The 16219-nt window shown below is 34.8% G+C and overlaps 1 protein-coding gene across 1 annotated transcript in view; it reads left to right on the top strand.

The window, feature by feature from the left end:
• The window catches only part of LOC135205253 (hepatoma-derived growth factor-related protein 2-like), a 178641-nt gene extending 162667 nt beyond the window's left edge, over positions 1-15974 (top strand). Inside the window, exons 15-16 of the mRNA XM_064235602.1 lie at positions 977-1115; positions 12513-15974. Coding sequence (XP_064091672.1) covers positions 977-1115; positions 12513-12580 — 207 coding nt within the window. The 3' untranslated portion in view covers positions 12581-15974. The remainder of the gene's footprint in view (positions 1-976; positions 1116-12512) is intronic.
• The last annotated feature ends 245 nt before the right edge of the window (positions 15975-16219 follow it).

The following is a 16219-nucleotide window of genomic DNA, read 5'->3' as shown; positions in this document are numbered from 1 at the left end:
TTTTTTTGTGTGTCCCAGATAGTGAGCATTGGTTTTTACCTCAAGCATTGATTTGATCACTACTGATTGGGTTAATGGATTGATGACCTCTGGCTTGAAGAGAAAAATCTTTCTACTATTTGTATTCAGAATTTGAGAGTGAAGGAAAGGTTTTTGTTGTAAAGGGCTTTCACCATCATTGAAAGGAGATTGAGTAAGCTGATCTCATATGCTTTCAAAGATTTCATAAAATTTAAAGTAGCTTTGATTGTAGTAGAAAATGTTATTTGTAGTGCTGAATGTTCTTCATATATATACTATTTACCTATAACCAGTTGGACTTATGTAGCCATTTTTCTGTATTTTAATATTCATTTGCTATTATTTTTTTTCTGAGTTTCTTTTTAACATTTTCCTTTGATCTTTAGAAGATAGCTGAAATGAGGCATCCACAAAGTCAGTTTTCTGTTTTTGACAAAAGAGGGGAATTATTGCAAATAGTTTAGGTGTATATGCATTTACGTATTCTTATCACTGACCTCATCATACAAAGTGGCCATCAATCACCTTTAAGGGTATTGGCAATGTACGTAGTTAATATATTTGAAACTGTTACGATGGTAGTACTTCAACCACAGCACAGCCTTCATTTTTCCATTGCAAAATTTTAATAAGTGATTGATAGTATATACTGAAAAGGGTTCCGGACATGGTATTATCTCATTCGATGGTGATTTGTTTCAGCTGACCATGATTTAGCTCTGAAAAAACAAAATTAATGATGTTTTGTTTCAACAAAATTCACAAAATGCTCATCAATTACTAATCATATTCATCATTAAACTCAAACTTCCAATTTGAGAATGACATTGCCTCAGGTAATAGCAAAATTGTATATACATACTATTCATTATTTTTCTGTTTACTTCTTCATGTATGTTTACTAATGTGAATTAACTTGGTGAATTTAAGAAGAACATGGTTCACTCCTCCACAGTTGCTGTTTGTAGTACCCGAAAGCCAAGAATGGGACTCAATGTTTGCAGAGAAGGTGGCAGAATTTGATGATGCCTGTATAAGAGCTGGGATTTCAGAAGAATGTAAGGTTTCATTGGTTCGAGATCCTACCCATCACAGTAAGTAGTGGTAAATGCTGATGGGAGTTTTTAGAACTACTTTGCTCTTTGTTTCTCTTTATTTTTTTTATTTTTTAGATGAATGTGTTTTTGTCTTATTCCTTTTTGGGTAATATTGTCAGTTTTTCTAGTAATGTAGTATTGTCTTTTATCACTTGAGTTCACTAGTTACATGATGTTGGTTGAAGCAATTAGAAAATTTTGTTTTGATTTTGCGTTCTTGTCAACATCTTCTGTTAATCTATTACAGTGGCGAAATTTCATGTTGCTGTTTCTTTATTTATTGTCCTTTATGTGATCTATTCACACTACTTCAATCTTACTTTTCATTATCTGAAGTTCTTCCATGGATGACTACTAGTTTACCATCCAATTCATTGAGACAGCTTATTCATCTGTTATTGTTTATATTTTGTACCTTTACCAGAGGGTTGGAAGTCCATCGTGACTTAGGACAGTACATGGTTAAATGTTTATAAATGATTTAATTTATAAAACTTACAGTGGGTTTTGGTAATTAATAGTGGGTGAAAATGACCAAAAGGGTTAACTGGCTTCTTTTGTGGGGTTAAGGCTTTCATGGTTATATTTCTTATATGGCAAACCACTCTCACATTTACAGTTGTCATAGTTATCTTTAATTGAATAAAAGGGAATTAACTAATCTAGTGTATGCAAGTGTCATGTAATTTTTTGTTTAGAAAACAAAATTGATATTCAGAATGTTTCTCATGCCAGAAGTTTAGTGGTGTGCATTACGTACCACCATACAGCTTTTCTCTAGAATATTGCTGCAGTGAACGGAGTCTTTTTACATGTTACAGATACCATGAATTGAGAGCTTCCCTCAGAATAGATGACCTTGGGTTGGAAGAATAAGTTTTTAAGATCCCTGCTGGTTACATGTAATAGATTTGAAGTTTGGTTTCAATGGGAGAATTTGTTATAAATTTTTTAATAATTATTTAGTATATAGTATAGTACTCTTTAGGAAATAGTTTTTTCAGATTAAAGAATACTGTACACTATTGATATAATTTTGGGAAGGGGGAGGGGGGGGTCATTTGTGATGATGGGGATCTAAACAGTTTTGAGCTTGATGTAAGCTTTGGTGTTTGTTATTCATAAATATATAATAATTATATATTGCAGTGTTGCATTTTTGACATCACAAAACTACGTAAATTGCTGCTGTGGATTTTTGCAAGCTACCATATCAAACTTCTGTCTGACATCCAACAAAGAAAAGCAGTGTACGGTTGAATTTAAATAAAAGAGATTTTGTGAAAGTAAGATTTCTACTTTCTGTGGAAAAGGCATCTTCTGGCACATCTAAAGCAACTAACTGATGCTGGATGCAGTCAGTGACAATATTTAAAGACAATCTTCTCAAATTATATAAAGTTGTGAAATAGCAGATTCATTATATGTGTGTACAGTGTTACTTTAACAAATAAAAAATGTAATTATTTCAAAGAAAGTATACTTTAAACTTTAAACAAGTCAAGCAGAAGCTTAACTTAATTACTGGACCATGAGCAGTAGCTGGGTAGGAAAGGGTTATAAAGAGGGGCATGAGATTGATCTTGGTAAAATGATTTGGGAAGTGATCAAGATACAGTTCCTCCAGTAAAAAATGCATGGAGAAATATTGATGTATGAAAGATTCAAGATTTCAAATGTGATTATTGTAGTTTTAACAACTTTCTCAAGTAGAGGAAATGACACTTGATCATCATCTTACTCCATAGTCTTTAATGGTATTTTGAAGAAAAGTCTGTTTTTGTTTAAAAGAATAGGAAAAGTCTATTTTTGTTTAAAAGAAAAATAGGAAGGGTTGCCAAAAAATCTAGATAAAATTTTGTATCGAACCAAAGAAAAAAAAAATGGTCTTACAGGTAATCTTACAGAAGTTATACCTTCCTTAAAGCCTTCTGGTGTTCCAGAGGAGGCCTGTAATAGTTGATACTGGGATCCAGCAGTGTTATGAAAGGAGTGTTGTTTCAGTAGTTGCTGCTTGTGGGTAAAATCAGTTATGCCAGGGGTTGGATTGTAAGTTAAGGCTTAACCTTCATTTGGTAGCAAAATCTAATGTTGAACACCTTGCAATGGTAATTTTTATCCACAGTGGGTAATTAGTGGATACAACCAGTTATACTGGGGATTTGATATTTAAGCTGAGATTTAGCTTTCATTGGCCAGGAAAGTCAAATGATGCACACCCTGTAATGGTGACTTTCATCAAAGTTTTGAGTTTTTGTTAGCCACCCAGGAAAGGGTAGATATTTACAGTGTTTTGTTTATGTCATTCGACATTTGTTCACTCTGTGTGTTTTGAGGTTGACTTTTTATTGAATTGTTCTTGATGTGGGTGATAATAGTTGTTGAATTTGGATGTTGTCCTTTGTGGAAGCTTCATGTTAAATATCAAAGATTGGGAAAGAGAAGCTTTTTAATTCTTTCAGGTATCAGACACTTGCTAATCACATCTAGCCTTCAGAAGCTATTCAATCATGGTGGTTATTATAAAATTATTTATGATCAGATATTTGTTGTGTATGGGCCTTCTCTGGAAGGATGCTGTGTGCACTAACTAGTTTTAATATATTTTTCAATATTATAACAGGCATAATTTTGCCATTAGGTTCTTAGCAGTTGAGAATTTGAGTGATGCTCATTGGAATCTGAAAGGGTTAAAAAAGGATGATGAGTGATCAGAAATTATGAGTGAGTGAAGCTGACCTTTAGAAACCTGTTGCATCAATGAAAGTCCTAAATTAGTGGAGAGATGACACCAGGAGCTTAATTGAAAAAAATGTCAAGCCAATATTTTGGAACTTGTTTACTACCTTGTCATTTTTTCCTTTTACACATAATACAGAAACAGAAAACAAGATGAGAGAGAGAGAGAGAGAGACGCTTTGTGACAGTGTCAAGTAGTACAGAGAAAGATTAGAAATGACAATGCAGAAAAAAGTAAATAAGGAGCCTGTCTGGAATTTACTAAACTGTTGGGCTGTGTGAGATTCAAATTCTGTGCTGAATAAAGCTCACCATAGGAAGAGCCTATCAATAACCATAACTTCAGGTGAATCGATAATATCACCTTCTTGTGGAGGCTAAGACAGGAGGACAGATTTCTGAGTTATTTCACCCTGCCACAGCAAAACCTTATGGAGCCAGAGACAAGCCAGTTTAAGATGTAGTAGCTAGCAGAAGTAGTAAACCAGTCACAGACAGGTGTAGTTGGGAGTGCCGGCTGGGTCGGGTAGGTGAGGAGAATGCACATCCCATGGTTCCATTGAAGGAGTGATCCCAGCTGAAGGGCAGCAGTTAGGGCAGAGCAAGATTGAGAAGAAGGCAGATTAAACTTCACTCGCTGGCATTGAGGCCAGGCAGAGCTCCACTGGCTTTAGAGCAAGATGGAGGTATGTTCTGAGACCGTTGTTAAGATAGTCCATTCCTCAAAGGAGACTGAGAATCCAGAGAGTGAAGAGTTCAAAGTGGCACTAGCTGGAACCTTCAAGGAATGACCTTTGTAATGTAGTGAAATTTAACTAACTTCCTCAGCTTTTTAGGAAAAAGAAAAATTATAATTACAGATGTCCTCAAGTTCTGGGAGGTTGTTTCAGTAAACCTCGTATAAAGTGAGAATATTATGAGTCGAAAATGCATTTAACTCTGGTGTTTGAGGGTAACGAATCTGTGTGGGAGCCTTAAGCCAGAATTAAAATTTTGTGATTATGTTGGTTGTATAATTATACTATAGCAGAACAGTAAAGTCATGAACTTGATAATGGAAGTATTGAAACGAATATTCTGAAAATGACAAAAAAAAATAGTTGGAAAATTCTCAAATGAACAGTGACAAAGTTGCCCTTATGCCAAAAAATTTTCCATTGAACTGCAAGCTTGAGCTTTCAGAGTGCATCCTATGATATTAGTAAAAGAAAAAAAATTGCACACATACAAAGAAATTAAAAAATTAATAATGTATTGTACTATAAGTGCGCTCATTTTATTCCTCACAACTTCCATGCAGCTTAAAATTATGTATTCATAGCTCATTTTTCCTAAAAATAACATCTAACTTACAAACTTTTTTTTTTTCAACATTCTCTGAAAATTCCCAGGAGCAAAGTATTTTGTTTCTCTTCTCTCAGAATGAATTTCAACTTATTGTACTGTAGTTCTCAATTAACAATGAATTACATGTACATAGAAGTGCTATTATGTTTACTGTAATTTTTAAAAGATTGGAAGCACTGCTATGTATATAAAAAAGTGAATGTATTCATAAGTAGTGTTATACTACAAAAGAAAGACTGGCCTTTCGTAAGCACTAAGGCTTGTAAGTCTAGTATGATTGGAAACTACGACTACGTCTGTGTTGCGTAAACAAGAAGTTAGGCTAACCCATTTTAACCTTTGGTACACTCAAAATGTCTGTCTGTGTTAAAAGGGTTATTGCATATGTTTCAATAACAAAATTCGTTACATTTTTTCCTTAATGCTAATTATCACTTAGTCAAATGAAAATAGCACAGCAGTTACTGTGAAGCCTAGCAATCTACCCCTTGCATGAGGCCTATGTGCTCCCAATTTAAACAAATATAAGCCTCCCCATTAAAATTTTTAGAAATTAAAACTTTTCACTAGGTCTTGTAACTAAGTACTTAGCTGGACTGGTGTTCTAATGAGTGAAAAAAGCATAGTCTAACACAACTGCCAGGGCACAACCTGGGGACTAGTGAATTCTTTTGACAGACCAGAGTGTAATGAAGAGGCTGGTAAAGTATGCTGTCATCACATCTGTGCGATTGAGACGTAGTGAAAGGCGAGGAAGTCGTACGAAAGTAGCTAGAGCCCTCCTGTTCTGAGTCCTATCACTGTGCCAACAAGGACTAGTTTGGCCGAGACCAACTATAAGAGAATTCTTTGTTATTGGTTTGTATATCTTATGGAGCCTTGGGGGAACATGAGTGTAACTTCAAAGGGTGAAAAGCAGCTTCACTATAAAAAATAATGCAAAAGTGACTGCAAAAATCCATTCAGCCCTATGATTCTTGACTGACTCTGACTTGAGTGTGATAGTGTTCATTTCAACATTAAGTGAAGCTTCATGTATAAAAATGTTGGTTTATTGTGTGCAAAAATAAAACTTATTGTAAAGCATTACAATAATATGCTTAACAACAAAATCCAACATTGTCAAGTCAACCTTTTTTGGACAGTGTTGCACTGCCTATTATTTTGGCATTTGATTTGCCAATACAAGACACACTCTCTCTCTCTCTCTCTCTCTCTCTCTCTCTCTCTCTCTCTCTCTCTCTCTCTCTCTCTCTCTCTCTCTCTCTCTCTCAATATCTGGAGTGTCAGTTAGATAAGTTGAAATAATTATCTCGGCAGGCTATTACATAATTTGTTATTTATCCTTAAAGATGAGCAAAATTCCTGAGTGTGGAACCCCATCCTATTCTCTCTAGCATGAGAAATGGACTGACATTTCATAGACATGATGAATACTTAAAAACAACAACATGGGTACAGGATGGTATAAAGAAAATACAGAACATATACAGTACAGGTAGTCCCTGGGCTACGGCTGTCGTGACCTACAGCGTTCCAACCTTACAGGGCTTTTTCAAATATATTAATAATAAAAATTGGTTCCAGATTATGGCTGATGTTCTGAAGTTACGGTGCTGTAACTATGATTTTGAGTGGCATAGCTGTAGGCGTTATAACGAGGTGAGAAAACCAGTTTAGGGAACTGTAGGCACAGGGAGGGTTCACTATATGGATGGGAGAAAACCAGTTTATTACCAGAACATAGCTTAAAATCCTGTTTCTTTCCTCCGGCTTACACAGGAGTGTGTGTCTCCCTCTCTCTTTCTGTCATTTTTATAAATTTTTATAAGTATGTTCCGAGTTAACAGCATTTTTCAACTTAAGGCGTGCCACTGTAACGTAACTACTGCAGTAAGCCAGGGACTGTCCATACTCTGCAATAGTGTGGCAGACCGAGATGAGTGCCGCAGTTTGCTGGGGTTGCAAGAGTATCATACTTGGTGTCACTTGCTTGGGATGATATTGAAAATCAAAATTTGTCGTGTTTTTTCTGTTGAATGAAGTTTTTTACTATTGCCAAAATAAAATTGAAATAACGTAAAACCAAATGGGCACAACTTCATGACTGACTGTATTGTGGGCCACTCAGATACATTTGACCTGGTGAATTTTGAATGGTAGAAAAAGGATGACATTACCAACAGGATTTTTGCCATATCCATTTACACATATTTGTAATGACCATAGTTTGAAAGATGAAGGAGGTTTCATAACCAGTATAAAGATTTTTGTTTAATCTTGCATTAGACTAGGAGCAGTGAAAGCACCCTCTGGTGAAGAGTCCTTTGTCAACAAACATTGTGGTTTCATTTTCTGTTTTCCTTGCATGTCTTGTGAATTTGAATATTTAATCAGTCACGTTTACTAACTCACTTAACCTTCCTCCTAACTTGAATGCTTTTATGTTAAGAATGCAAATTTGTTTGTGATGTATTTTATGTATTAGCATTTTATAGTTCTCAGTTCTTTGAAGGACACGTGTATTTTTCTCTAAAACTTTAGTAAATTATGCACTGTTAGAAGGTATTTGTGGCAAATTCTGTTCATCTGTAAGTTGTTCATATTGATGGGTTCGTAAGGTTACAAGAGGGTTACAATCCAAGGAGCCTTTTAGATTTTTATAAGCAATAAAGTCTCTCTTCTATGTAGTATATATTTACTTTTTTGCATTACAATTTGGAAACATGGTTGTACTGTATGTAAATTATGTGTTTGTAGATCACTAATAAATTATATCAACACAGTACTGTACACTAGTTATAAGTGCTGAACTGGTTACACAATAGAAGAATGCTGTCTCGTAAATATTATGCAGAGTTTTATATTAAACATTTTTAAGGATATTTGAGGAATAAATAATGAAGAATTTAACACCAGAATAATTTGAACTATATGTCTGTAAGTGCTCCTTCTTTTGAACCAATTTCAGATACATTATTCATGAATTTTCAGTCCTTTTTTATATACACTGATTTTTCCAGTGTTATCAAATGTTTTGTGTGTACCAATATTTTAACATACTGTATTGGTGTTTCATGTGGATGTCCCAGTCTTTACTGGTTATTGCTTCATAGTCATGTTTTACCTAAGCTATTTGCTGAGAAATTTAGATTATACATTTGGGGTTTAATATTACATGCCTTGTATTCATATTTGTTACATGAACCACTTAATGCCAAAGGTATCCATTACTAGAAATGTATCTTATTGTCTTTTCCATGGTTTATTACTTAAGAGTTTGAGAGTCAGTTATGTATTCTTCATTACTGACGTGACTGCCCATTCTCTCAAAGTGCTGGGCCAAGCATTGTGCAACAGGTCTTTATCATCCAATTCACTGTTGGGGGTAGTGCCATCTGTGGACCTCATGTAGTGCATGTAGTAATGCATTACTTAAGGTTCTTTGCAGCATCCTTTGGCTCCTAGCTGTGACTGCTTTCATTCCTTTTACTGTACCTCCATTTATATTCTCTTTTTTCCATCTACTGTCCATCCAAGCGATTCTTGGTGTAACTGCGAGGTTTTCCTCGTGTTACACCTTCCAAGCTTTGTCACTGTTAATTTCCATTTCAGCACTGAATGGCCTCCGCTGCCCCAGTGCTTGGCATGTGCGCCTAAATTGATAAATCTGTCTTCATCCTCCAATTATTAGGGGGCATAAATGTTGTTAGAGAGATCAACCATACCAGTACCCAGGAGGTATTCTTTGTACGTACAAAAGGATGTTATTGTGAGTATATGTGAAGGAAATGGGCAATACCTTTCAATTACATTAGTTTTGGATTGATCTGATAGTATCAAGGAAGAGGCAGGAGAGACGAGACAGTTGATACTGATTTGAAGCCAGCTTACTTAGACTGGTCAGAGAGGTGACCGTGACAGTGGACTTTAAGGAATGAGCCAGTTCTTGTAAAAGTAAGAGGTTAGTAAAGGTATCATCTTCCTGCCTTTGGAATGCGTAGCTAAACAAAAACTGTTAATTTTCTCATTCACAGTAATTTTCAAAAAAGTAGCTTCCCATTATTGCTGGTTATCTATGAAATAAGCATAAGTTTTTCCTAAAAAACAGTAAACACACAAACCGAGAACTGATGAGTAATTCATCTATTCATGGTGATAACCTGTGTACATATTTCAGGTTAAATGAGTTTTGTAAATTGTACCTTAAACCAGATAATCAAAGTTCCTCAGTCCATCTCAGTTATATACCTTAAAGGATGGGGTTCGGAGTGATGTTTGGGGATATATTTATTGTGGTGTTATGACCATCAGTGTATGACAAAGCTCCTTTCATTGGCTAAAATGTTCATTCACAAAACTGAAATGGCAAAAGTATGGTACAACACCAGTTGCATTGATGCTAATCACTAATAAATATTTCAGTGCAATCTTTACCTCAAGACTTGCAAGACTTACATGTTACCATGAAATTCTGTCAGCATAAGAGACTTTGCCATTTAGGGCTCTACAGTGATTAATCAGTACAAGATAGGCTTCAGAGACCATCCAGTAGGCCTAGGCATATCTGTGCTAACTAAAAATGACCTACAATAGCAGATTCATCTGAAGGGAACATTGGCAGTCACCATGGAGTCGAGTAGCCGTTTCCTGATTGGTGGTGGTGTACAGATAACTGTTTAAACATAGCTAATAGCAAGGAAGGTGAGATTGCCATGAATTCAGATAATATAAGGGACCCCAAAGTCATTTGATAAGTCCTTGGTTGTTCCGTCATAACAGTGGTGAAAAGATATTTAGTAAAATATGACCTTCATACCTGGTTCTCATGGAACTGGATATGTACATGTCTTTACAAATGAATAAAGTATTTTTAAGATTGTAGGGTGCTGTACTGAATTGTATATGATTTGGTCAACACCTGTATATGTTACCTCTCAGTATTCACGGATATTCAGTTTTTGTAAGGAGCTGGTGATCTAAAAACCAATGCAAAATTCAAGGAGTAGCTCTAATGTTTATTAACCATAATGTGCCTCAATACATAATATGTTTACTTGACTCATAGTGTCTGTTCATAATCCTTCACAAGCTTCTCCTTTGGCCAGCATTCTCTGCCATCCACACTGCAACACATTACTGTGATATACAGAATCCTACTTTCATGTCTAGAAGCTATGCAGTGTTTTCCAAGAAAAATTTTTTATATGAAGAAATTTATCTCTTGGAAGGTAGACTGCATAGCTTCTAGGTAAAACTACTAAGGGCTTAAACCCTTGGCTTGGTTTAAGTCCCTGACAATATCAGAGGAATGAGTGACTATCATGGAGCATCAATGAAAGCCATGTTATAGTGTTATTCTAGCATTTGTCAGTTGAAATTACTAATGGCATGAATCTGCTAAGCATGTCAGCAAACCATTGATTAGGAGTTCCAAGCACTATACCAGAACTTGAATTTAATACCTTAGTGGCCCAAACTATTTCACATCTAAGGCTGTGGTTCTGAAATATAACTATCCTTTATCTTGTCTTTGTGATATTAGAAGGGAAGAGACCTTGTTTTCAGTTATTATTCAATCCCTTATTGCCCAGTCAAAGCTTACCATAGTCTTGTGACATGAAGCTGCCAGAAGAGCCTCTAACATTTGCTGCGATTTAAGAATATTACTTCATTCAAAATGCAGTTGAGTAAACTCAGTTTGGACTGTGACAAAAGAATTACACTCATACATGCTTGTATCTCGAGCATATTCAATTTATAGTGTGTTGGGATTGCCATTTCACCACCTATCTTAGACACACTATTCCGAAGTGCATTGTTTCTAAAGAACACATTGAGTATCCTACAGTTGTTTCACCTTTTAACACAGTACTTCCTTCAACGCATCTTTTACCAGTGGGTGTGGAAGTTCACCCCTCTTTCAGCATCATGCCAATACAAAAATAACCAGTTTAAATATCTTGCATAAAACCATGGCTGTTTAATCCATACATTTTCAAGTGGGTAAATTTCAGATATGATACTGTCTTTATATTATGGGGTTATCTCTGTCAGAGATCTGATATCTACCAGAGCTACTTTCCTGCCAAAGTAGAGTAATCCCCCTTAATTGGTCCAAGTTGGGTTGTGGGTACATCCAAAAGCTGGGTATGATGTAATGAATATTCTATCCAGTGCTGGGCTACCACAAATTCATAGCCTAACCTGTCTTAGGCTATGCTAAATCACTATAAAGTTTGGAATCCAAAGAAATGAGAAGCATTAATATGCTGTAGCATGCTTCTTTAGCTAAGCTTTCCCACAAGTTAGTTAACATAACAGAACTGGCAGGACTCTACTCAAGTCCTATTAAGCTTTAGGTTTTACTTTTGTTTGGTAAAGTATGTTCATATTCCATTCCTCATTTAGTTCATTGCCATAGGATTTAGCAATCTTATTGGCATCTTTTTACATATTAGGTATGGCATCTTAAGCTAGGCCTGTCCTATTAGTCTATTGAATCCACCTGCAAGTTGAGGTAAACAAAATCTTCATAATCTGTTCATGCATGGATTTGTTTTGTAGTTGTACATGCTTTTTGCAATACTTCTAGACATTCATATTGATGTTTGTTCAATATGTAAGATTGTAAGATGTCTGTACATAATTTGTGATGTGTCTCGTGGTCTGCGAGGCCATGTTGTGGGCATTTGGTTAGCTCATTAGTAGCACTTTTGCTGTGTTCCATAACATAATATATGGTAAAAGACCCGAGACTTTCATATAATTGCCTTTGTTTTGTATACATAAAAGAAACTTCATAAACAATACCAGATGAGTGCAGGAATTTTTTTTTTTAATAGTGTGAAAGGAAGTGATGTGTTCTGAAAGCTGTGAAAAGGGATTGAGAGTCATCATACCATAAATTATTGAACCAAAATAAAATTGTAATAGTAAAGAAGGGCCCATCTAGTATAGAAATTTAAGTTAATGTTGCCATTTTACCAAATTGTTGACCTTTACGATGATTTGTATCATTCCAAGTTTTTTCATGTTTTACAAGCCAGCAATGTGTGTACAGTAGTATGTTGACATAAGGTAAAAACCTTGTACACTAAAACACAATACTCGTACTGTACTGTATTTTATAGTATTTTCCTAAACAAAGCAAATTACAATTATAATACAGTACAGTACAATTTTAATTTATGATCACGGTTGTTCGTATCTGAAAAGTTCATTAGTAGAGGAGTGTGTGTAGTGAACGCACCCTGGCCCGTGATTGCTATTTCCTCAAACTCCTTAATTAGGATTTTTTTCTTCCAGTTGATGGTTCACAAGAAGAGGTTGGAAACCGGGGAAAGGAAAACACCAGTCCACTAACGAAGAGCTGAATTGCAAACATACGTAAGGTACGAAATATTTTCAGATTGATCCATATTTAGTACTTAAGGCTTAATCTACACGTCAAGATGGCTAACTTCCAGCCCAAGAAGAAAATGTACAGTTATGGTATTGTATTTTCTTTTTCCAGAATTGATACACCAATATGGCTTTACAGTAGTTGATATATATATATATAATATGTATGTGTATTAAAATACTGGAGCCGAAAGGTTTATGGACATTAAATTCAATCAAATCACTTGGTATTACAGTTGCCACCTTTTGAATTACTTCCCTTTCAGGTAATTCAGAATTATAAAATGGTATGAATGTATTTTGTAATGAAAATATGGAAACATTGGTTTATAACCCATTTATGTTGGCCAGTTTTTTCATGAATATGACATACAGGCAACCTGTAGTAATAGGGATACACAAGAAGTCTTGTTTTACAGGAATAGGTCAACATTTATCATTGTGTGTAGTTTGTTATTAAATGTGACCCTACTGTTACCACATTGTCATCTTGAAGTAAACATTCATTTTTTTTTTTTAACATAGCGTGCAGCAACTATTTCAAACAGTTTCTTGTCTTATGGACTAAAGTACTGTGCTGTATAAGTTAACATCCGAGAAGTGTAAAGTTTGCAGCAACCACTTCAGATAGTGTTCTTGTCTTATGGACTAAAGTACTGTACTGTATTAGTTGACATCCGAGAACTGTAAAGTTTATGGAATTTGGAAGTTTTCTATTGATGAATCTTTACTTCAAGGAATTTTTGATGTTCAGATGTAGATAACCTTGTGAACATGAGGGAAAATTTTGCATTTAGAGGAGAAAGGTGTTATGTATCATGCAGGTCTGTTATTCCTGCCATGGGTGCCCACTGAAGTTGTCTGCTTATGAAGAATATACTGTTGTGTATTGTCTGGAATATTTTGCAAACGGCCTTTCATGTGTGTTATCTTGACTTGGTTGACTGGCTGCTTTTTACGGGTGGATCTCTGTCCTTGGGTATTGTAGTTTTGTGTTTTTTCCCTAGATATCATCTTTGGGATTACAGTGATAAAAGTGATTTTAATTTGAATTATCCGACAGGATATGGTGTTTTTGAAACATTCATTGTAAATGCTGTTTTCACTCCGAGGCAAATACTGTATTGTAGGAATTGGCCAGCAATGCACAATGATGCAGGAAGTACACCAGACGGCTTTCATAATCTACAGCCTTTGATTAGAATACTCTTGATGCTTTGCAGAAAGGAAAAACATTCATCTAAATGTTTGTAAACCCAAAAAATTGAAAAGAAAATTCAACTGACCCTTGCACTTGTGTTATTTTGCTGTCATATTAATAATTATATTTTGTTATAAATGTGTTTGTACATATTGAAGGGTACCTTGTTATTCAAAATCTGCAGGCGGCTAATAACAGCTGTGGCTACAGTATTATGGCACACAAGTTCACACTTCATCTTGATCTGACAGTTTTAAGGTCCCACTGTGTACTTGGGAATTAACTGAAGTATAATACTGAGTGAATAGTTTTCCCTTTTACTTTTTCTTGTTATCTTTTACCAAAGAATAAGGCATAGGTTAACACACTTATCCTCTGCATTTGCTCAAGTCCCATAATCTTAGCATTATGTTGCCATTGCAAAGAATATTAATATTTGAGTTAACAAAAGTGGTAATGCTATATATATCCTGTCAGTCCTCATCTCATGTAATGGAATTTCTGGGAGGTTTTTATTGGAAAATACAGATGATCTTCCTAGTAAAATAAAGATAGTTTTGTTGAAAACTGGTGATGAGTTACGATGGTCCTGCACCACTGTTGTTGGAAGTGAGTAGAAACACATTGGAATGATTGAATCCAAGTGACAAGGTACTGTTTACTAAATTTATTTTGTTGGTTATTTGTAAGATTGATGCATTTTGCTTGTCCACTGTGAAAAACTGGATTGAAAGTTATTTAGAGGCTAGCTTTATTATAATTTTATTACATTTTTATTTATACTTTTCTTTGTGCAAGAAAATCTCTATTAAGGTTATAAATAACTCATCAATCTCGCTATCTCACAACAGTTCTATGTTGGAAGTTAAATCTAATGTTCATAGTCATGTTTTTTTGTTTTTTTTTTTTTTTTGGATGGCAGTACGTCATGTCTGCTTCTGGTAGTTCAAAGTTTTGATTATCGATATATGACACAGGGTTATTTGTAAGATGATGCATATTGCTTGTCAGAGTTATAAACTGGATTGAAAGTTATTCAGTAAGCTAGCTGTATTATAATTTTATTATATTTTTTATGTATACTTTGTGTAGAAAATTTATACTTTAAGATTATAAAACTCATTAGTCTTGCTCTCATTACAGTTTTATGTTGAAGATAATTTGTCGGTTTTCATGTTTTTGGGATTCCAGTACATCATATTTTGTGCATCTGGTAGTTCAAAGTTTTGAGTATCTATATATTACACAGGGTTATTTGTAAGACGATGCATATTGCTTGTCCACAGTAAAAACTGGATTTAAATTTATTCAGTAAGCTAGCTTTATTATAATTTTATTACAATTTTGATGTATACTTTTCTTTGTGTACGAAAATCTATACCTAAAAGATTATAAAACTCATCAGTCTCGCTATCTCACAACAGTTTTATGTTGGAAGTTAAATCTACTGTTCGTGTTCATGTTTTTGGGATGGCAGTGCATCATGTCTGCATCCGGTAGTTCAAAGTTTTGAGGATCTATATATTACACAGTCACTACAAACCTTGTTGCAGTCCCCCATTTTTATTTATCAGAATATTGAAACACAAATTTCTCTTTCTCTCTTATAGGAGCAGAATTTAGATGTGCTTATACGATTGATTTTGGAAATTGTGCCATATCAATACTAGTAATGGTATTTATCTTGATATCTTGTCAATTTATTTAGATCCCATATTTTTTGGGGGGAACATATGCAGCAAGGAGTTTCTCCATTTGAATATTGTACCTACTGTAATGATAAAAATTCCTGACAGTGGACTGCCATCCCCAGTCTCTCTGGTCACTGTAGATTGACAGAGGACACACCTGTTAGTTGGAACCAAGGCTAAGCACCATTAACTATACAGTGATTGTAATATTCAATCCACGTGATGTTACAAGCAAAGGTGAATCACCTTACCTTTGTTCTTGGCCAAGGTACAATAGGCTAGGGCACCTTCCTTTACATATGAGACATTCATTTTCTTTCAGAATCCATAGTGAACAAAATCTGGAATATGTTATGTACTGTATTTTGGGCCGATTCACTTGAAAATATTGACACTTGACGTGTAAGTACAAAGGTGCATATTGTAGTGATAATAATGTATAAATCTCAAATAAAAGAGCCATCTTAACTTTTACATCCTTTTTATTGTCATAATCCAACTATATTAATAAAGCATGAAAATTGTGAGCAACTCTTATTCTTACATAGTACAGTACTCACAACTATGATTGACACAAAAACAACCCAGTAACTTACATTAGAAAAATTTTAAATTTTCAATATAATTTGCCTATTTCCTGGATATACAAATCTACAGTCTTATTTTTATTACCTTGGTAAAAATTGGTCTGGTTAATGAATCATGGTAACAGGGTAATT

Source organism: Macrobrachium nipponense, chromosome 49 (assembly GCF_015104395.2).
Source record: "Macrobrachium nipponense isolate FS-2020 chromosome 49, ASM1510439v2, whole genome shotgun sequence".
In the NCBI taxonomy this organism is placed as follows: Eukaryota; Metazoa; Arthropoda; class Malacostraca; order Decapoda; family Palaemonidae; genus Macrobrachium; species Macrobrachium nipponense.
The sequence above is the reverse complement of the archived record's forward strand: the minus strand, read 5'-3'. Positions and strand labels throughout refer to the sequence as shown.